The 22,112-nt window shown below is 31.0% G+C and overlaps 1 protein-coding gene and 1 long non-coding RNA gene across 7 annotated transcripts in view; both read right to left on the bottom strand.

Moving 5' to 3' along the window:
- Positions 1-4,453: 4,453 nt before the first annotated feature.
- Positions 4,454-22,112, bottom strand: part of LOC127737929 (ATP-dependent RNA helicase DDX3X-like) — a 37,966-nt gene continuing 20,307 nt past the window's right edge. For all 6 annotated transcript variants that reach the window (XM_052248884.1, XM_052248885.1, XM_052248886.1 and 3 more), the window contains 10 exons: positions 21,768-21,903; positions 21,340-21,422; positions 20,481-20,576; positions 18,399-18,559; positions 17,447-17,591; positions 16,720-16,864; positions 16,234-16,418; positions 15,515-15,632; positions 12,177-12,333; positions 4,454-11,319 (listed from right to left, as the gene is read on the bottom strand). In XM_052248884.1, the coding sequence (XP_052104844.1) occupies positions 11,133-11,319; positions 12,177-12,333; positions 15,515-15,632; positions 16,234-16,418; positions 16,720-16,864; positions 17,447-17,591; positions 18,399-18,559; positions 20,481-20,576; positions 21,340-21,422; positions 21,768-21,903 (1,413 nt within the window). In that variant the 3' untranslated portion in view covers positions 4,454-11,132. The remainder of the gene's footprint in view (positions 11,320-12,176; positions 12,334-15,514; positions 15,633-16,233; positions 16,419-16,719; positions 16,865-17,446; positions 17,592-18,398; positions 18,560-20,480; positions 20,577-21,339; positions 21,423-21,767; positions 21,904-22,112) is intronic.
- LOC127737962 (uncharacterized) lies at positions 12,596-15,508 on the bottom strand. The gene is made up of 2 exons (XR_007999895.1): positions 14,221-15,508; positions 12,596-13,821 (listed from the first exon to the last, which is right to left on the bottom strand). It is a non-coding gene; the product is annotated as an uncharacterized LOC127737962 (long non-coding RNA).

Below are 22,112 nucleotides of genomic sequence, written 5' to 3'. Positions count from 1 at the left end.
TCATATGACCTTGACCTCATTTTCATGGTTCATTGGTAATAAGAGCGTATTTCACTTTAAAAAAAATAACAGTAATTTTTTTTCAAGCAGACACTTGACATGAAAATGAGGTCAGGGAAAACGAACATATGGCAGGCGGTGACTTTGTAACATAAGGTATGAAGCATCCAGGTCTTCAAGCTTCTGAAATATAAAGCTTTATAAAAATAGTTTATGCCCTGACTGCCAACGTATTGTAATAACTATGTCTCACATTCTGCGACTTTCAGATGAGATGTGTTATAATTGCCAATGAGATAACTTTCACCCAGAAATAAAATGAAGTGGTAGTTTTCAATTATAGGCCACAATACGACCTTCAACAATGAGGAAAAACCAATACTGATAGTTGGCTATAGAAGGTCCATTTCTCAGATACTATAAACAATAAGGTCAACTATATTTGATGTATGGAAAGACTGTAAGGTGTGCATGTCAGTCTAGAAGGGTTCATCTGAACTTTACCTCATTTTCATGGTTCATGGTTTGGTCCGTTTCTTTTATAAACTATAAGCAATAGGTCAACTATAGTATATATGTAATGATTGTAAGGTATATGTCTGTCTGGCTTGGTTTATGACCTTAATCTCATTTTCATGGATCATTGATAATGTTAAATGTATGTGATACTTGTAGTAAAACTATATCTTTAAGACTATCAACATAAATCATGAATAGTAAAGCAGGCGAGACATTTTAGTGTGTGCACTCATGCTTATCATGTGACTGAAAATCAAATCAAATGGTTTTAAGTAAGCATTAAGTGTTTGTTCTAGCTGTCGAAGCAGCTAGTTTATCTGAGGTACTAGAAAATTGCCAAAAAATAAATTTCTGCTTTGTCCGTATCTTCCTCGATTGATTGTTGGCGCTTTAACCCCATGTTAACCAGGCTTTGTTGTATCATAGCAGCCACTTTTTATTGGTTGAGGAAGCAAGTGTCCAGAGAGAACCACCTACCTTCAACAGGAAAACTAGCAATCCTAGTTGAGGTTTAGGTAAAACGCACCTTACCACAAGCTGGTCTACCTTAATTGAAGAGAATGTAGATGAAACAATTTCATCCCAATCTAACTAAAGGCTGTTATTTATCACCAAAAATATTCGTTTGTATTTTCTTTCTTAATTACACATGAAGCCTGAAAAATTTCATTTACCAGAATACCTGCATCCAGTAAATGTCAACCTACAAACAAGTTCTTTAAAATAAGCTATTTTACGCCATTTCTTTTGTGTGATATCATTTATAAAGCAACCCAGTTTAGGAATCGTCCTTCTAATCCATCTTTTTGGCTTATATAATTTACTAAAAAACATTTTGCTTTTTAATTTTTATAGTTTGAAGCAATACCAATTTATTCAAATTCTGTTCAGGTTAACAGGTGCCAGTAAGGGTTTTTTAATGGCATGTACAGAGATTTTCTGTCTACTAAAGAACTATTTTATTGTGTCTAGTGTTCTTGGTGGTGTGCCTTTGGCAAGTCACTTACCAGCTCCATCATAATGAGGTTAAGTGTACTTTTTATATCTGACCAAAGCAAACCTATTCAAGTCGTAAAGTGTTTTGTTCTAGTCGATTTGACCAATATTACAGCCTACTTTTAGAAAGACCTGCACACAAAAATAGATAACAATGGTACTTAAGTTTAGGCATAGATATAATAGCCAATAATAATGGCTATTATATCTATGGTTTAGGTGACCTACAAAACCTAGATACAAAAATATTTACATTTCTGATCGAGATTTTGGGATTTTATACTCCCTTCTAACCTAGGCAGTGACCTTCAAGTTTGATAATGAGCTATGTCTTTTTATTTACTTTATCCTCAAATTTAAAAATAAAATGCTTCGCCGATCACAGCCTGATATGACCGCAGAGATAGAACCATGAACAGTTTGGACAAGTTTGGACACAATATTCAAGCTTGATACTGTCTAAATTTGGATTGTGATCAAATTTTTGACATAATATAGGTTTCTGACACAAAATAAATGTGGTCAAAGATCTTAAAAATTTGAAATGGGACATTTAATTTACCTAGTATGGTCTGATATCCAAAATCTAACAACATGGTTCAGCAAATAAAAAAACACAAAAAATTTAGGTTTAGTTGAAATCAAACAAAGTTTAAAAATTTTGGACCCTTCAAACCTTAATATGGACTAATTTGAAAACAGGGCCCAAAATAAAAAATCTAAATGCACAATAAGATTCAGCATATCAAAGAGCTGCAATAATTCAGTTTTTGATGAAATCAAACAAAGTTTAATTTTGAACCCTTTGGACCTCAATGTAGACCAATTTTAAAATGGAGCCCAATATCCAAAATAGTAATACAAGGTTAGAACTCACAAAAATTAAAGACTTAATTTAATCCCATTGAAAGTGGTTTAAAGATTTGTATTTATTTTCAATTGAAGATTTCTTGCTATTGCGCAATACTGTGCTGTTGCACAATACTTAATCTGTTATATATAATAATTTACATGCTCCTGCTATATCAGTATTTGTTGCTTTTATATATCAATCAGAAATAATCAATGTAAAAATGAAAACTTTTTGGGGAAACAAAACCAAAATATGAAAAAAAATCCCTCCAAAAAATTTGCACCCAAAAAAAATTTGAAATTTGAAAAATCTTGAGGTAATAAGTATGAACCCCCCCCCCCCCCAAAAAAAAATTTTTTTTTTTCAAAAAATATGAAATTTCAAAAATTTTGAAGAAAAAAAATTTGAAAAAAATTTACCTTTATGGTTCTAGTCTGGAAACTAGAAAAATGCTGGTTTTTGGCCCCTAATTCCTGAACGTTTGGGGCAATTACCCCCAAACTCAATCCTAGCCTTCCTTTTGTGATATGGAACTTTGTGGTACAATTTCAGAGAGATCCATACACTTACAAGTTATTGTCCGGAAACTACAAAAATGCTTGTTTTTGGCCCGCAATTCCTAAACTGTTGGTTCCATAACCTCCAAAATCAATCCCAACCTTCCCTTTGTGGTATTGAACCTTCTGGTAAAATTTCATAGAGATCCATTCACTTAAACTAAAGTTATTGTCTTGAAACCAAATGTGTCTTTGGACGACGACGATGAAACCATGATAACATTATACGAATGCAAATTTTTTGCGGTCGTATAAAAAACCACAAGCCATCTATTGTTTTGGAAAATCTTTATACTGATTATTCATGACCCTGAAGTAATAGTGAGCATTGGCCTAGCATCTGCAATATATCATCCAAGCCAAACATTTGAAATGTGAACATTACTCATGTCTTAACCCTAACTTTGCTTTCGAGTGAAAGGAATTACATTTAGCAACCTTTGTGGGAGCAAATAACAGAAAGTAGATAAGCACAAGGGTTTTGCTTACAAATATTTATTTTTTTTAAAATGTCAAGAAGCTAAGGCAAACAGGAAGTAGACAAGTGACAAATCTTAATATGTGTCCCACTGAAAAGCGTAACTCCTTATTAAGCTTGGTACCAAATGTAAAGCTCTGGTTTGTAGTTAAATGCAATGAAAATTTCTTATACATGACTCAATTTGAAAATACATGTACTTGTAAGTCAAGTGATTGATCTGCTAATTTGTCATATGGTATAGCTTTCCAATATGAAGCTTGGTGCCAAATATCTAGAAGCTCTGATTTGTAGCTGCTTGGAAAATGTGACAAAGGGTATAATTAACATTAGGTTCCAGTGTGTTTGTTTAATATCTTAAACTTGCAGAGGTAATCAATACAATATTCTGCGTGAAATAAATGCTGAATATTAATTCAAACGCACAAGAAATGTTCAGAGACAAAATGTCTGTATAATCATTAACAATCATTAGTTTTCTTTTTTGTTTTTTTTTTACATGTCATTTCAGGGCCTTTTAAAGCTTTCTATTGGGTGTGCTTTTTGTCTCAATGTTGAAGGCTGTATACATTTAGTTTTTATGTCATTTGGTCTTTGGTGGAGAGTTGTCTCATTGGAATCATGCCACATATTCTTATTTTTATATCCACTATGAAACTGAAACTTCAGCTAGGAGTCAAATTCAGTGTATGCCTAAGAATGATTTGACATATGGATCTTCTCCATAAATTATAGATCTTTTTTAAGTAAACAAGTCATTACAGAAATGTTTTTTTTATTAAACAACCACATTCAATAAGTAAAAAAATACAAGTTAAATAGATGTTTGTTCTCAGTATAAAAACGAACATCTCTTGGCCTGACATATAAAAAAAAGTTACAAGTAAATGCCGCCCTATTTTTCTTTGCTCTCATTTCATGCTATATCAATACACATACACATCAATGGATTAAAAGTCAAACACATTGGGGCTGGTCCCAAATTTTACCACTGAGAGGACCTCTTACAAAAATGATTTGTTCATAATAATTCTCAAGAAGTTACTAATGCATAATATAATAAAATAACAGTGGTGTCATTACTTTTATCCACTAAAATCTAGAAACAAATCTTCTTTGTAAGAAGTCTTTGAACTATGTTACCAGGCCTTGCTTCCACTCTTCAATGTTTTTTCACTCGTTTTACTTCAGTTGGTAAATTTCAAGTTACTTCTATAATAATATCACTGATAAACTTATCAATCTATGTATAGATCATATGTATAAATTAATTGAATACCAGTTCTGAATTAATTATTCATAATGAACAAATTTTTGGCGGTCAGGTTATCGTGAAGGCAAGGCCTGTGTAACTATTACAAAATAAAACACTGTTGAAGAATAACTTGGCACAATTCTTGCTCAAAAATGGTTTCACAACTAAATAAAGTCAGGATATGGCAGGTATTTACAATCAAATCCCATCCAGTATTTTCCAAATTGTTAGTTTAAATAACCCTTAAGAGGTAGACTGTATACCCCCATCTCCTTTTAATCATATATACCATTCATAATGTAAATGAAAAATTGATTGTCACTCCAAAACTATTTCAAAGGTAAAGAAACTAAATGTTCAGAATTTCCACCAGGAGGTTAGTTATTGGTAAACAAATTTTAGAAGAAAATATGAATTATTACTATCATTTCACATGACAAGATATACAAAACTCTTAAGTAATATTCATTTTTACCATATTACTTAATACTTAATTTTATGACTGCACAGTGTGTAACTGTTGGTGTAAATCATTTTTAGAAATCGCTCACAAATAAATGTACCAACAAATACCTTTTGTTGCTATTAAAACAGAATCTCTGTATACACTGTTTCATACAAATTACAATGTTAACATTTCAAATTCATATGAAAAACAATAGATTATAAGAAAACATTTTATGTAATCAAGGCATAATAAGTCTATGGAATAAAAAAATTATTTGTCTACATTTCAGTACTTGACTAGATTCAGAAAACAATATATTTTTACTATCAACAATGCTGACATAGATCGCACCAAAAGTTATCATCCTGTGCTCTTCATACACATTTATTTGACAGCAACAGGCATGGAACATCTTACCCTGAATTTAAAACATTATGAGTTTCTGTATCCCAACAGGAAGGAAAATGCCATTTCAAATTTTCACTTTTTGACTACTGAACTCGAGTAATATTATAAGGCACTTATACTTATCTCCTGATCAAATTGATTTATTCAGTTAACAGTTATTTATTAGTGGATTCTAACTATACCATGAAAAAAAAACGTCTCAAGTTTCTTTTATACAAAAAGATAATCATTTAATTTCTTCAGATTTATGACAATGCCCTCAGCAATATCACAGCAAATTGTATAACTATTTCCAGTGTTCTCTCCACAAATTTCATACATCCTGGTTAAATGAGAATTTTGAAATACCATTTTTGTTTTTAGCACCATGTATCATAGCATATCCATAAAACAATCTACGTGAACATCACATTCAAATGATTCCAAATGGCCCTGGAGAGAACACTGATTTCAAATAATAATTTCAGTCGATATTTTTAATAACTTAAATTATTTTAATTACTTTTCAAATTTAAAACATTAACGGGTACACCTATAATAATAATCAGGAAGATGTCAACAATGAAAACTAACATCTTACATAGGTACTTATTTATACCATAAAAATATACCTATTTCAAAACCAATCTTTAACCAAATCATCCCCTGCAACATGTACACTTCCCCACACTCACAACACAAAAATCAAGACCCTCTCATTCAGTTTTATAAAAGATAAAATGATAAAAATCAAACAGATTGCCATTTGCAAAAAAAAATTAAATGAAAAATAAATAAAAAAAATAAAATAAAAATGTTTAAAAAACATTATTTTAACATTTGCTCCTTCTACTTGTCAGTAAAGATTGCACTTAGCTGTAGAAAAAAAATCACAGATAACTTGATTCTAAACAATATTAAACAAATATCAAATAACAATATGCAAAAGGAAAAATATCAGCCAACTAAAGGCTGTTATCACCACTTACACTTAATTTGTTTGATTTTCCTTTGGAAGCACTATTTTAGAATAATTAATTGCATAAAACTGAGCACCAAGTCTTGACTTACATATAAATCAGATCTTTATATCACATAATATTATGAATATGAGGAAATTTTTATGAGCAGAGGATGAAAATTTGACATAAATAAAACACTGAGTCAGTTTGTATACCTGAACATTTATTTCACAGGCAATCAATAAACCTACAGGAAACAACAATCACTGATATTACCTGTGACTGAAAATTCTTACATTACTCTCGTCCTCCATGGAGTTGTTAAATTATAACTTCATCTAAGCATATCTTAATTTAAGATTTTGTAAAACAGATTATGATATTAAAATTGTTGACATAAGAATTGAGATTTAATCTTATATCTATTAATTTGGTCTGCTGAAAATATATTTGATGTCAAAATAGTCAGTTGTCACAAAAATGCAATAAATATCATATATTGCACCAATCTATGCTGAAAGAATATTACATATTTTAACTGAGCCAGATGTCTATATAAAAAAAATCTGAGATTCAAAGCAATTCAGCATACCAATGAAAAATTAACTATTTATACACATTATAACAAATCCAATTATAGTCAAAACTAGAACAATGTACAACAAAGATAACTGAACACTCACAAAATATGAAGACCACTAATCTTAAATGCACAGATATTAATTCTCATAAATTACTACATTATGTCTAATCATTTGAACTTTCAAAAACTTTTAAATATTCACAGAATTTACCATATCTGAGAACCGTATTGGACAGGTACAGTAACACAACATTGTCTTGTACCAAAAAGAACAAATTTTGGAAGCATATTTACAAAAATTAATATCTTGTGTGTTTAAGACATGATTCTTTAATTATGAAATTGAAAATACATTTAAAGACATGGCAAGTTTTATATATATCATGGAAAGACACTGACAGTCAATTAAAAAGATCAAACAAAATACACTGGAATGAGGACAAAATTCTTTTTCTTTACAAAATATCGCAGGTAAATTCTATTTTTCCTGAACACTTGCATTTCTATCTATTATCTATAAAATAAAATTTACCAACAATGGATATGTTTTATAAACAAAAAATGTGTATTTCAACCCAGCAACACTATGACAAGATGATAACAATCTTAACAAGAGAGCTTATTATATTTCATACAATGGCATGTAATGTGCAAAATATGGCATCCTTAATTCTATAAGAATACTGTGCCGTAAGACACCATCACTAAAGGGGCACACTTCCAAAATCACAATTCTTTTCATACCCTGAGATCAAAGTCTTGAATACTTGTATACAGGCTGTCCTAACCACAAAAACTCTAATGAAGAAAATTTGTTGCTAAGTCTAAAATGAGAATTTTTATCCACAAAAATTTCTGCGAGTAGGACAATTGGGCAGTGTTTATCGTATACTTTCAAATTTGAATTGTTTTTATATTATTACAATCATAATGGAAGTATAATAAATTATGAACACATTCATAGAATAAATCTGAAGCGGTTAATCATTGTTTTGGAGTACTTATTAACCTCAGACAAATGTTTTGAACAAATCAAATATTAAAAAAGTAAATACTGGAAAAAAACCAGATGGTATTTGTTTTCTTCTCTATTTTAATGTGATATAACCACAATTAAAAGAAAACTCTTGAAATAATGTAACAAAATATTGAATGAAGATCAATTCACAACTTGTTACATTTACTGAAAACAATCCTTTCTATGCATCATTAAAATATATAAATGTCAGTAAGAATAAAAGAGCACATCAAGTTCCTTTTATTTTCCCTCATTTTAAATCATGTAACTGACAGGGAAAACTTGTTCATTGATGCTCATACAAAATTAACAAGCATAGAGCAACAAATATTACAAATCTGTTGCATCAGAGCTGGTTAAAATTTGGTGAGTATCAACAATGTCATCAATAAAACAGACTACCAAAAATGACAGTAAACAATTCAATATCTGAAAGACTTTGAGTATATTTTGGTCAAGATTCACACTACATGCCATAATACTGTTCCATGATCAGAAAATAACTGGTATCAAAAGTCTGCTGTTCAAATTGCGTACAGTTTTAAACATGTTAGGTTTACATTTCATGTATATTATAGTTACTGGAACTGGTCTACAAGGTATTGTTATCAGAAGAAATTACACATGTAATTTGATACCAGATATCTTCATTGTTTTTCTTAAATCTCGTCACAATCAACTGAGATTACATAAGTGGTGCCATAGATATTGGCACAACAATTGTCATAAAAATTTGATAGTACATTAACAGGACGGCATATATAGACTACACTACACAATAAAATGTCAGGCCGAGTAACCAGAGGCAGAACCAGTAAGATTGGTATCCCCAAAAATGTATGGCACTCATAACAGGAATGAATAAAAAATATACCTGTACCAGTGCTCTGATCCAACCAAAAACCCTTTAACTTACAAGTGAAGGGATCTATTTACCCCATAATAATGAACGACATCTCTTCCTTGGATAGGACAAGTTCTTAACACTAAATATGTTATGTCAAACATCTTATACTTCAATAAATTATTTTGGTCTTTAACAAGACTGTAATTTTTATAAAACAAAGTAATGCAATCAAACTTAAATGATTTTAAAATTACCATCTTAACTAATTTTGTAACTTTACAATGGCAAGAGGAAAATTTTCATTTGGAATTTCTAAACCAAATATTTCAAAATATTTATGGACAATAAAAACAAATGCAACAGCCATTGTTATCTAAATCAATTAATTACTTTTTATCATCACAATTAAAAAGAAATAATGAAATGAATGTCTAAATTTAAAATGATTTCCCTTCTACCAGAAATGTGACAATGTATGTAAAATATAACAATGGTTAAGACACAAATGAAATAATATGAGTTTATTCAACCTACTGATTATCAATTGTAAATAATCACTTTCATTTTCTTTAAGCTCAATATTCAAGGGCAAGGTAAATATTTATTTACATTTATAAATATTGATTGCACAAATAGAATACTGAGACAGTAAAATCTAATAAATACAAAATACTTGGATTTCACAAATGAGCCATGAGAAAAAAAACGCATGTATATGTTATATTATCATTGCACATTATATTTGTTTGTCTTAATTTTAGTCAATGTACAAATGTTTAATCTATTTTAACATGCAAAATGCATCAATTAAATCAACTTTAATCAAATTTCAGGCAGTAAATTATTCAACAAAATGTATAAAATGAAAAGTTCAATCTCTCATTTATTTTCATATTAGTTTTTCAATTCTTTTGCTAAACAAATTAAAAACTTCTGCATGTATGGGTTGCATGTTCCCTTTCAGCTCTAGTTATAATGTTGATCAATCAATTTTTAAAAGAATTAGTTAGGAATATACATGTACAATAAAACACTTTCTGGCAAAATAAAAAAAGATGAATTCTGAAGAAAGCAATTCTTTAGCAAGACAGCTCTTTTTTTTCATCCGATAACTTTGAAGTAATAATACAAAATCTGTCATATTATTAAAAGAATATACTTTTAAACATATTATACTTTGTACTTTAATATATGAAATCATGATGAAATTTTGTAATGCAAGCATGCAAAGGCACAACTAAAATTTGATATCTGCTCGCCAAGTTTTGGAATGTCAATGTAATAAACCTTTCATTGATTTTATGTTTGCTCTCAAACAATAACAAGTTCTTGATGCACCTGATCAATGCAAATCCTTGGCACCATAAAAAGGGTAATTACTCTTATCAACAAATTCAAGTCACTGACCTACTTCAGTAGGAAGTGACTATCACAAAATCAAATTACATTTGAGCAACAATTTAAACCAATAACATTTAAAAAAAAAATATCAAAAATGAAGTAAGTACTTTTCTTTGCTTATACTTAATGAATCACTTCCAAAAAGAAGTTTTATTTAAAAATATGATCCATAAACAAATGTATTGTGTCGATCAGGGTTTGCAAGAAAAAAAAAATTTAAATTCTTGAACATTTTTTGTTTTTACTTATTTTTCATAACTAAATATATCACTTAAATGACAAAAATTTAGGTATTGATTTAGCTAGTCATAACTTTGGTGTACCTGAAGACTGGATACAAAAAAAAATCGTCACTTAAAAAATTAGCATTTCTCACAAATTATACCTCAAATTTATTTAAGTTGTCATTATAAATACTGTAAATCATTAATATTGACAGCTAGAAACTTAATGGTAATGAAAAGTGTAAATGTTTTCAATCCATAAATAAAAATTGGGGTACTTTATCAAATAAAACAAAAAACCTTTGTCACCCCAAAAATGACCACAAGGAATTTAAAAGCAAATAACTGCTTTACAGTATATTCTCAATAAACTAATTTTTAGAAAATCAATTACTTTTTCTTTAAAATTCTAGTATATACTTTGACTTGTATCCTATCAAATACAAAATGGCAAGTCCAGATTGTGTCAATAGCTGAGTACCATGGACATGGGAACAAATTTAAACTTGGAAAATCTTACTGACAGCACCGGTTCTCCCTCACTAGTTACCCATCAAAAAAACAATTACACAAGAACAAATGTGGTTGTATAAATTGTCTGTTATTAGTTTCCCCACCAGTCTGGACCAGAGTTGTTACTGTAACTTCCACCATATGAACCGCCATAAGATCCACCATAATTATTGTAAACTGGAGCAGGCATAGGATTGCCATATCCCCCCATGTTCTGTTGAGGCTTTGGTTTACTTTGTTGACGATAATCTCTGGACCCAAAGCCAGCTCCACCAAATCTGAAAGGAAATCTTACATGAAAAGTACTACTATGTCATGAACATTTCAGTATAACTTGCAATCAATTCTTAGTGTAAGATTAATTTAAAATAGAACCCCAAAATATTTCTTTTCAATAAAAGGCATCTGTAATTTGGTTAAGAAAGCTAATAATCATCTGTATCTAGATAATTATCAATAACAGAATAGCTAGGAACTATTAGCAATCAAGTGACATGAGGGCACTAAATGACCATACAAATCATCTTTTTTAAAGAAATTACCAAAGGTTCATTTTTTTCTTTAATTTATTATTGTAATACAGAAAGAATATGCTTTTTATGCCCTTGTTCTTCAATATGACATTAAAACAAATGTAATTTTGTCCATTTTCACAAATTAACCAAAAATGCCAAATATGCAGCTTCTTTCTCAATTTGATGTGTCTGTTGCAAAAATGATAAAAATAACCATGATTCTACTGTAACCAAACATACAGACCTGCTTTTTGAGTAGCACAGAACACATTTCAAAAAGATAGCAAGACATACATTGGTTTTTGGTGTTATGTAAAGATGGTATTAGGTGTTATGAACCCATGCTAAAAGTTTTCTAAATCCTATGTTAAAAGTTTAAGGCAACATTTGATTGTTATAGTATATAATACTAAAATTTATTGGTTCATTGTATTTACTGGGCAGTATGATAACTTGTTTTATACAATTTTTTTTAAAACTGACTCATGGTTAAAAAAAGTGTTTTTTTTTGGGGGGGGGGGTTGTGTTTTGATTTTAAAACTGATGTTAATAGAAGCACCATTTTTATGGATCCCTTTGTTAAACATGACAAAAACCTATGACATTTTAAGGTTATCTACCTTTTAGATGCACCTCGTCTAGATGTTCCACTAGGTCTAGCATCATATCCCATGGATTCTAACCATGATGGCACTTCCTGATGAGATTCTACTAATAGATCCATTAAATCACGAACAATGTTCTTATTCTTTTCATTGAAGAAAGAAGTTGCCAAACCTGAAAAATTGAATCACAAGTAAACATTATCTTCTTGTACCCTCTCAGAAGCAAAACTATCACCATTGGAATTTGTTTTGTAGCGAGTTTATAATTTGAAATGATCTTTTTAAAGGATTTACAAATCAAATGATTAACCAACTTCACCTTGTTTTTAAATATAAATATGTATATGAACACACATTATAGTTATCAAATGATTCCAATATGCTATTCTGTCCAATTCAAATAAAATTGACAAGAAAGAGCACAGTTAACAATATGTTAATAAAATGCTTCGCTGGGCGCAGCTTGATACGACCGCAGAGGTCGAACCCTGAACAGTTGGGGCAAGTATGGACACAACATTCAAGCTTGATACAGCTCTGAATTTGGATTGTGATTAAATATTTGACACAGCATAGGTTTCTGACACAGAAAGAATGTGGTCTAAGAACTTCAATTTTTTTTAATTTACCTATTATGGTCCAATGTCCAAAATCAAAATACATGGTTAGATTCAGCATATCAAAGAACCCCATATATTCAATTTTTGTTGAAATCAAACAAAGTTTAATTTTGGACCCCAACTTGGACAAACTTGAAAACTGGGCCCATAATCAAAAATCTAAACACATGTTTAGATTCAGCATATCAAAGAACCCCAAGAATTCAATTTTTGCTAAAATCAAACTATGTTTAATTTTGGACCCTTTGGACCTTAATGTAGACCAATTTAAAAAACGGGACTTAAAATTAAAAATCTAAATACACGGTTAGATTTGGAATATCAAAGAACCCCAATAATTCAATTTTTGATGAAATCAAACAAAGTTTAATTTTGGACCCTTTTGACCTCAATATGAACCAATTTGAAAGCGGGGCCCACAAATAAAAAATCTAAATACATGGTTAGATTCAGCATATCAAAGAACCCCATATATTCAATTTTTGTTGAAATCAAAAAAAGTTTAATTTTGGACCCCAACTTGGACCAACTTGAAAACTGGGCCCATAATCAAAAATCTAAACACATGTTTAGATTCAGCATATCAAAGAACCCCAAGAATTCAATTTTTGTTAAAATCAAACTAAGTTTAATTTTGGACCCTTTGGACCTTAATGTAGACCAATTTAAAAAAAACGGGACCCAAATTAAAAATCTAAAAACACGGTTAGATTTGGCATATCAAAGAACCCCAATAATTCAATTTTTGATGAAATCAAACAAAGTTTAAATACTGGACCCTATCTTGGACCAACTTGAAAACTGGGCCCATAATCAAAAATCTAAATACATGTTTAGATTCAGCATATCAAAGAACCCCATATATTCAATTTTTGTTGAAATCAAACAAAGTTTAAATACTGGACCCTATCTTGGACCAACTTGAAAACTGGGCCCATAATCAAAAATCTAAACACATGTTTAGATTCAGCATATCAAAGAACCCCAAGAATTCAATTTTTGTTAAAATCAAACTAAGTTTAATTTTGGACCCTTTGGACCTTAATGTAGACCAATTTAAAAAAACAGGACCCAAAATTAAAAATCTAAATACACGGTTAGATTTGGAATATCAAAGAACCCTAATAATTCTATTTTAGATGAAATCAAACAAAGTTTAATTTTGGACCCTTTTGACCTCAATATGAACCAATTTGATAACGGGGTCCACAAATCAAAAATCTAAATACATGGTTAGATTCAGCATATCAAAGAACCCCATATATTCAATTTTTGTTGAAATCAAACATAGTTTAATTTTGGACCCCAATTTGGACCAACTTGAAAACTGGGCCAAAAATCAAAAAACTAAATACATGTTTAGATTCAGCATATCAAAGAACCTCATATATTCAATTTTTGCTAAAATCAAACAAAGTTTAATTTTGGACCCTTTGGACCTTAATGTAGACCAATTTGAAAACTGGACCCAAAATTAAAAATCTAAATACACTGTTAGATTCGGCATAACAAATAAATAAATGTGATCAAAGATTTTACAAATCTAATGCGCCATACTGTGCAATTAAAGATTACTTCTTGAATTTTTCAATATTTGAAATTTGAAAAAAAAATAATATTTGAAGAATAATTCTTTTTAATTTCTGAAATCTGAAATGAGAAAAAATTGACCCCCCACAATTTCTTTTTATCCTCCCCCCCCCCCTTTTTTCCCCCAAAAAATTCTTTCCCTCAAGATATGGTCAAAATCTCAATTCAAATTTCCAATGGAGTTGGCAACCATAATTACCCATTTAAATTTACCATAGTGCTAACTTAATCTATTTTATAATAGAATTAAAAATATAGTGTCAAATCTTTCATATGGATTTTTTTGTAAAAAAAAAGATGCAACATTTGCAGATATTTTTACTGGTCTTCCTTTATAAATATGCATTTCTTTAAACATAATTTAAAAGCAGTGTAAGGGAAGTAACCAAAACGTTGTATTTGGATTACCTCCCTTACATTGTTTTAAATTATCTTTATTGTTCATTAACCATTACTTTATACATAATTTAAAAGCAGTGTAAGGGAGATAATTTCAATGATGTATTTGATTTATCTCCCTTACACTGCTTTAAATTATGTTTTGTACTAAAGTATTTGTCCATTAACCAGGACAACCTTGTTTTTCCCCCTTTTTTGCCCCTAATTCCTAAACGGTTTGAGCCATAACCCCCCAAAGCAAATCCTAACCATCCCTTTGTGGTATGGAAACTTGTAGTATAATTTCAGAGAGATCCATACACCGTTCCACAGTTATTGTCTGGAAACTAGAAAATGCTTATTTTTGGCCCCTTTTTGGCCCCTAACTCCTTAACTGTTGGTACCATAACCCCCAAAATCAATCCCAACCTTCCTTTTGTGGTATTTAACCTTATGGTAAAATTTCAAAAAGATCCATTCACTTAAACTAAAGTTAGAGTGCGAAAACCAATGTGTATTCGGACGACGACGCCGGACGACGACGACGACGACGACGCCAACGTCATACCAATTTACGACCACAAAATTTTTTTGCGGTCGTATAAAAATGAATGAATACAATGCTTGTATACATTGTCCAAAATTTCTGTAGAATAAAATACAATTATTTTTTTTATACACATACAAAATCTAATCTCCTCCTTTCAAACAATAACAGATTTTTTCTTTGATATATATTGTATAAGAGTTACACTTGTGTTATACCCAGATTTCCTACTCTGCCAGTTCTACCAATTCTGTGAACATATTCCTCAATATCACTTGGAAGGTCAAAGTTCACCACATGTTTCACATTTGGGATATCCAATCCTCTTGCTGCCACCTTTATAATATAATTTTTTTTATCAATAACTACTCAAAAGATGTTACAAAGAATTTTCTGTCAGAATAACTGAAATTTAAACAAATTCAGGATATATCAACTCCAGTGTGTTTATGTTTAATATTTTTATTTTGTTGGTTGATAAAATGATGACTAGTTGGTCACTGTTAACATTTCCTGTTTATTCGTCCCATACTTTAGGTTGCCACTTTACCTTGAGGTAGTTAGGGGATCTAAATCAATTTAGATTTCAATTTATACATTGCCAAAATTAAGGAATTACTGCATTATATTTTTAAACTTGTTAATGACAATCATTGATTTTTTTTGTCTATTAACTAACAAAAACGTCATCTGAGATTCCACAGAACATTCCGCCAGTAAAATCAACTGAACAAATGAATTGCAAATGAAGGGCTTGTGAAGAATTTTGAATTAAAATCTTTGTCAACCATTTAACTATGGCCCCATCAATTTTAGACACAATTTGAGTTTGTATTTCATTTTTAACATCACAGGACTTAATTCTAATAAAAAGTATTAGCAAATCAATTTTTTTGGCTGAACAATGAAATCTGATACAACTATATATCTAACTTACAGCAGTGGCTACAATAATTGGTCTGTCACCATTTCTGAAGCTAGCTAATGCTTCTTCACGTTCCTTTTGTGATCTATCTCCATGAATACTGGTTGCTGGGTAACCTTCACGAATTAAGAAATCTTCTAGAGCATCAGCTCCCTTCTTGGTTTCAACAAAAACTAATGTCAATGAATCTGGACCAGCTGAAAATATAATTCAGTGCAAAGATATAGTCAGTGTGCAATAATAAGTGTATTTCACCTTTAAATATATATCCCCTACTTTAAATGAAATTCAAGTACTAAAGTTATAGTATATTGTTAACATGGTTTGATCTGACACTGTCAGAGAGACCTCATACATTTCAGGATTACGAATGCAGTATCACATTAAGTCAAAAAGACATTTACAAAGCATCATAGAAGACTGCATATTAAATGCTCAAAAATCATAACTTCCCGATAAAGTAATAATAAGACAGAATTAACTACATATAAAACTTACCTGCAGCATTTAACAAGTCCAACAAGAAAGATCGCTTTTCCCCTTCTTCTACCCACACAACTTTCTGTGTAATATTCTCACTGGTACTTCCAACTCTGCCAACAGCCAAGAAAATGTAGTTTTCCAAGAAATCTCGTGCCAGAATCTAAAATTCAATAACATGACCATATATATTTTAACAGATACAGTGATCAAAGTTAATTCAAAAGACAAGATTGCACACATTGTTGTGCTAGGCATTCCACCACTCGTAATGCAGAGTATAAAAAAACAGGAGTAGGTGTCCAACATATCAAAAGTGCCCACACATTAAATATTCTGTTCAGTAGTACTGGTGAAATGTGTGATGAAATTTTTTTAAGTTCAATCAACATATTGAAATATTTAAAGTATCAGCAAACAGGGAAAATGCTCGCATGTAACAACTCATCAATGTCAATCTTCTGAAGTCATTCTGTTCAGTGATTCCTGAGAAAGTATGACAAAAATGTTTGTTGGATGAACAGATAGACAAGGTGACTGCAATATAGCTCCCTCTTTAAGGGTTGGGGCATGATTTTTCATGGGTCTCTTTATTACTTGGTTTTATTGCTTTAGCACTTGATTTAACTTTCACTAAAATCTGGAAAATATTATCCAACATGTTAATTCTATCTATCTGACAAGTCTGTATAGCTTAGGATTTTTCTTTTATTTGCACAATTTTGATTTGCACACTGATATCTACCTGAATTTCCTTGGGGAATGTAGCACTGAACATAAGCGTTTGTCTTATACCACAAGATGGCATGGTATCTTTCTCAACAATTCTTCTAATCTGTGGTTCAAATCCCATGTCTAACATCCTATCAGCCTCATCAAGAACTAAAAATCTGCAATGGAATTAATGCACTGCAAACTAGACAAAATATAACATGATGTACTTTAGTTTAAAATAGCCAAGATAGGGTTACTCTTCATGATGCTGGTTATAAAAGTTGTATTTTGGTTTCCTTATCCTTCTTGTTACTTAAAAAGAGTGCACTCTCTGAAATGTCTTGCCTGTATAACTGATCATGTTTGAATTATAAGTTGAAAGATTAGAAAAAGTTTTACTACTGGTAACTCATATTACTTTGAAAATGAGGTCATGGTCAGATGAACCCTGCCTGACAAACATTTACACCTTACAATAAATCCATACACTAAAAGATAAGTACACCTTACAATCATTCCATACACTAAAAGATAATTGACTGATTGCTTATAGTATTTAAGAAACGCCCCAATCACAGATTTTTTATGAGGGCATGTTAAGATGAACCCTGCCAGAAGGACATGTACACCTTACAATCATTCTATACAATTAAATATAATTGACTAATTACTTATAGTAAACTAGATATGAAGTGTCCAAAACTTCTACCTTCTGTAATATAAAGCTTCAAACAAATAGTTACAAAAGCTGTCAGCTTGTAATTTATGGCATCCCTATGTCAGACAAAAATTGCTTGCTAGGATGAAATCAACAATTTATTTATCCTTGTAAAATTCAAATTTTGGATAACCATAAACTCTTTTCAAAATTCTGTCTCAAAGACTGTTTTGTTTCTTCCTTCTTTTTTTTTTTCTTTTCACCAAACATAAATAATTGAACAAATCATCTCTTTTTTCACTGTCAACAATTTCTTAACTCTTACTTGCAATGATCAAGACCAATTTTTCCTCTTTCAATCATGTCAACAAGACGACCAGGTGTGGCCACAAGGAGATGGCATCCTTTATCAAGGTCTCTCATCTGTGCTCCTATATCGGCACCTCCATAGACTACACAGGGACGAACTCGGGAACGATAAGCAAACTACAAGTATAGAATAGGAATTCAAATGTTAGAATGAACAATCGGGGTAAACAAGTTTTTATGGGGATCAGAGGTTTCCAAGAGCTATGCAACGTCCACTTATGGGGTATTCATATGCATTCAGTTATCACCCAAAGGGCAATTAACACCTATTTAATCACTCTAAATTGTCTCTATTGTCGGACTTTAAGGGATTACAATTAAAGGTGATATAATTTTTATGATCACAAGCGGTAATTAGATGAAAGTTCAAAATTTAGGACATGGTTTTGCAATATAGACACAAGAAAAATAGCATCCTCAAAATAATTATAGCGTTGCGGAAATTATTATAGCATCACGGGAAAAAAATATAGCGTCTCGGTGCCACAACACTAAAGCAGCCTAGGGAGAACACTGAATATTATACCACTCAAATAACAATTCTTAGTTGTTGCCATTCTGTATGGCACAATAGCCTAAAAATGGCTATTTAGCCTAAAGAATTAAAATGTGTTATATCCCATTCATTAAGGTACTAAGTCAAGCTTATGCATTGATTAGGCAAACACTTGTTAAGGGTTTTGTCACCTGCAAATGCTGCTGTAAGTGTAAAAGTATTAAAAATTCAAGGTATCATCAAACCTGACGTAGGTATCTGACAGATTTAAAAAGTGCCTACAGACCAAATATAAAGTCCTTCAGTTCTGTAGTACATGAGAAATGTGTGATATTTTTTTTTAAGTTCATACAACATATTGAAATAAAAATTACAAATCTGAAAAGTGCTCATACTTTACAACTCATCACTGTCAAGTTGCAAACAAAATATGAAGTTGTCCTGTTCAGTGATTCCGGAGAAAAGTTAAACGAAAATATTTGTTGAACAAACAGAGAAGGTGATTGCAATAGAGCCCAACTTTATAAGTGGTAGTTTAATATCATACTTTGATTAATCTTTAAATAAACCTGTGTTATTCCAAGAATATATCAATGGGCTCATATTTTCATCATGGGATGACAATAAAGGCCTGCCTTTTAAAAATGGGTGTAACAGTAAAACCATACTTGCCAACCTCTGAAACCTTCAAAGAGGGAAATCTCCCCCTCAGCTATGACAGCTAAGGAGGAGATTTTGCACAAACGACATTTTCAAGTTAAATCTATGACCTGTTTACTTATTCATCTATAAAACACCAATAAGAGTTAATAAATATACTTTATTTCTTCAATTCATGGTTATAATCTATACAAGGTTGGTTTTTTTTTTTTGTTGCTTTTTTCAGGTATTCAATACCTCTGAGTCTCATAACTCATAAAATTCCATATTTTGATTTTGCTGTGAGTAGCATGCTTTTAAACGTCGTACAGACCACCAGAAGCAACAGAAAAGTTGATTGAACATAATGTGCAAAATGAAGATTCATTGCGGAATGAACTTGGTCGTGTAAATTGAAAATCTTAAATCGAATCTGCTTCCAATTTGTAGTTATATTTCTTCATTTTTATACTGCCTCTTGGTCCAGACAAAGACCTCTATCTTGTTGGAGTTGACATATCATAAATGATTTTCGATTACTTATAAATTAGACATAAAAACTACTGACCAAAGTTTTCAAATGATCGCTGATTGTTTTTTTACTTATATTGACAGTAAAGAAAAAGCCAGAGAAATACGAACCTGGGTCATTTCGGGTTAAAACATCCAAATGCGGGAGATTTTATACCTCCCTGTGGGAGCAGACCAACAAGCAGGAGATTTCCGGAATTTTGACGTTTGCGTGGAAGACCCCCGCTAAAAACGGGAAGGTTGGCAGGTATGAGCAAAACTTTTTTGAAAAAAAAAAGACAAAATAAAAAAATTTAATATTTTATTTGCATTTTCATCTACAAATTTTCAGCATTTTCATTAAAAAAAAAAAAAAAATTTGAAACGGTTTACCTTTCTAGCTTCATCATAGATCTGTGAGGCCAACTCTCTGGTTGGAGCCAAAACCAAAGCTAATGGGAATTGTTTCCTTCTTCCGTACTGTCTTCCCTGTAATAATAAGTATGGACATACATGTATGTTGTGATTCATCTAGAAATACTATATTTAATCTATAACTCAGAAACTTATCTACACATGAAAATGTTGATTATAATACCAAAAAAAGTGAAGGTGAGGCAATTCCTGTCAGGCTGCTGATATGTAACCCTAACAACCATTCTATAGACCAAATAGAGTTGGCCTATTATTCATAGTAACTGAGAAATTAACCTGAAATTCAAACTTAAACTTGACTAAACCATGCAACGAGGTCCAGGTAAACAGCCTTATGCCAGACAGAAACTTCAGATTATTAGCCATTTATTCACAAAAGAAGGCTTGTATATCTTTTCTTCCTTCTAAAATATCAAATTTTGTACAATTTGTTTAAAACCTGCACTTTTAAGTGTAAAAGCATCCATAAATCTGACTGACCAACTCCAGAAAGTTAAAATAAAATTGAATCAAATTTACACCGCAAATAAAATATTCAGTTTTTTTAAAGAACCTGATTAAGGCCTCTTATAGCTTATATCCGTTGACACATTACGGACAGTGGCTGCCAAGAAGGACTATGAAAAATTCAATTCAAACTGGGAGAAAAATTCAAAGAACCATGTAAAAGTCAGCCTTCATTTTGTACCAAGGAATATTGTCTAAAAGTTCCACAAGGATGGGTCTATAATTCCAATGTTTGTGAAAAAAAAACACTGTCCATAGATGGAAGGAACTACGGATCTTTCATGGTTCTATCATATAGATAAAGGTTCACCTCTTGTGTAGCTTGTTCAGCAGGTCCATTCTCGTACACACGATTCAAAATTGGTACTAAAAAGGCAGCAGTCTTTCCAGAACCTAAAATTATATGATGTACAATTTAATTACTCAACGGTTTAACAATTGTGCATTGCAAATTCATGTACATAGTTACTGTATTAAGTGAAACACAAAACACAAAAATTTGATTACAATTTCACTGGCCTTATTGTGGGTGTTGTTGTCTTTTCATCTTTTTCTTTTAGTAATGCTATTGTCTTTCTTTGACTTATATATCTTTATTGCCTCTTTGGTATGTTCTTTTCTGTGACAATCTTGATTAAAACAGTTCTAATATAGAACAGATTTTTCCAAACAAAGGCAGTCCTACATAAGATTTATTATTTTAAATGATATTTTTTGTAGTAACTTTTTCAGTCTTACCTGTTTGTGCACAAGCCATTAAATCTCTCTTGTTTAGTACAATAGGCAAAGAATATTTCTGTACAGGTGTAGGTTTACTGTATTTGGTCAGTACAATATTATTTCTAATAATTTCTCCCAAAGTTGTTTCCTCAAACTGCAAAAAATTTTTAAAAAATAATCATGTATGACTGCTTATAATTGTTAATAATTTAATTTTGGATGTAACGCGTCTTCTGATTGGCTGACGTTGTTTTGTTTATCAGCTCATAGACATAATTTTGTCATGTGACCGTGACGTCATCAACGTTTTTTCATGATTTACTCCGGTTTAAAATGGATTTTAGAATTAAATTATAAGGAATG

This window comes from Mytilus californianus, unplaced genomic scaffold (genome assembly GCF_021869535.1).
Source record: "Mytilus californianus isolate M0D057914Y unplaced genomic scaffold, xbMytCali1.0.p SCAF_4, whole genome shotgun sequence".
NCBI classification, from domain to species: Eukaryota; Metazoa; Mollusca; class Bivalvia; order Mytilida; family Mytilidae; genus Mytilus; species Mytilus californianus.
Note: the sequence above shows the minus strand (reverse complement) of the source record. Positions and strands in the feature narration are given on the sequence as shown.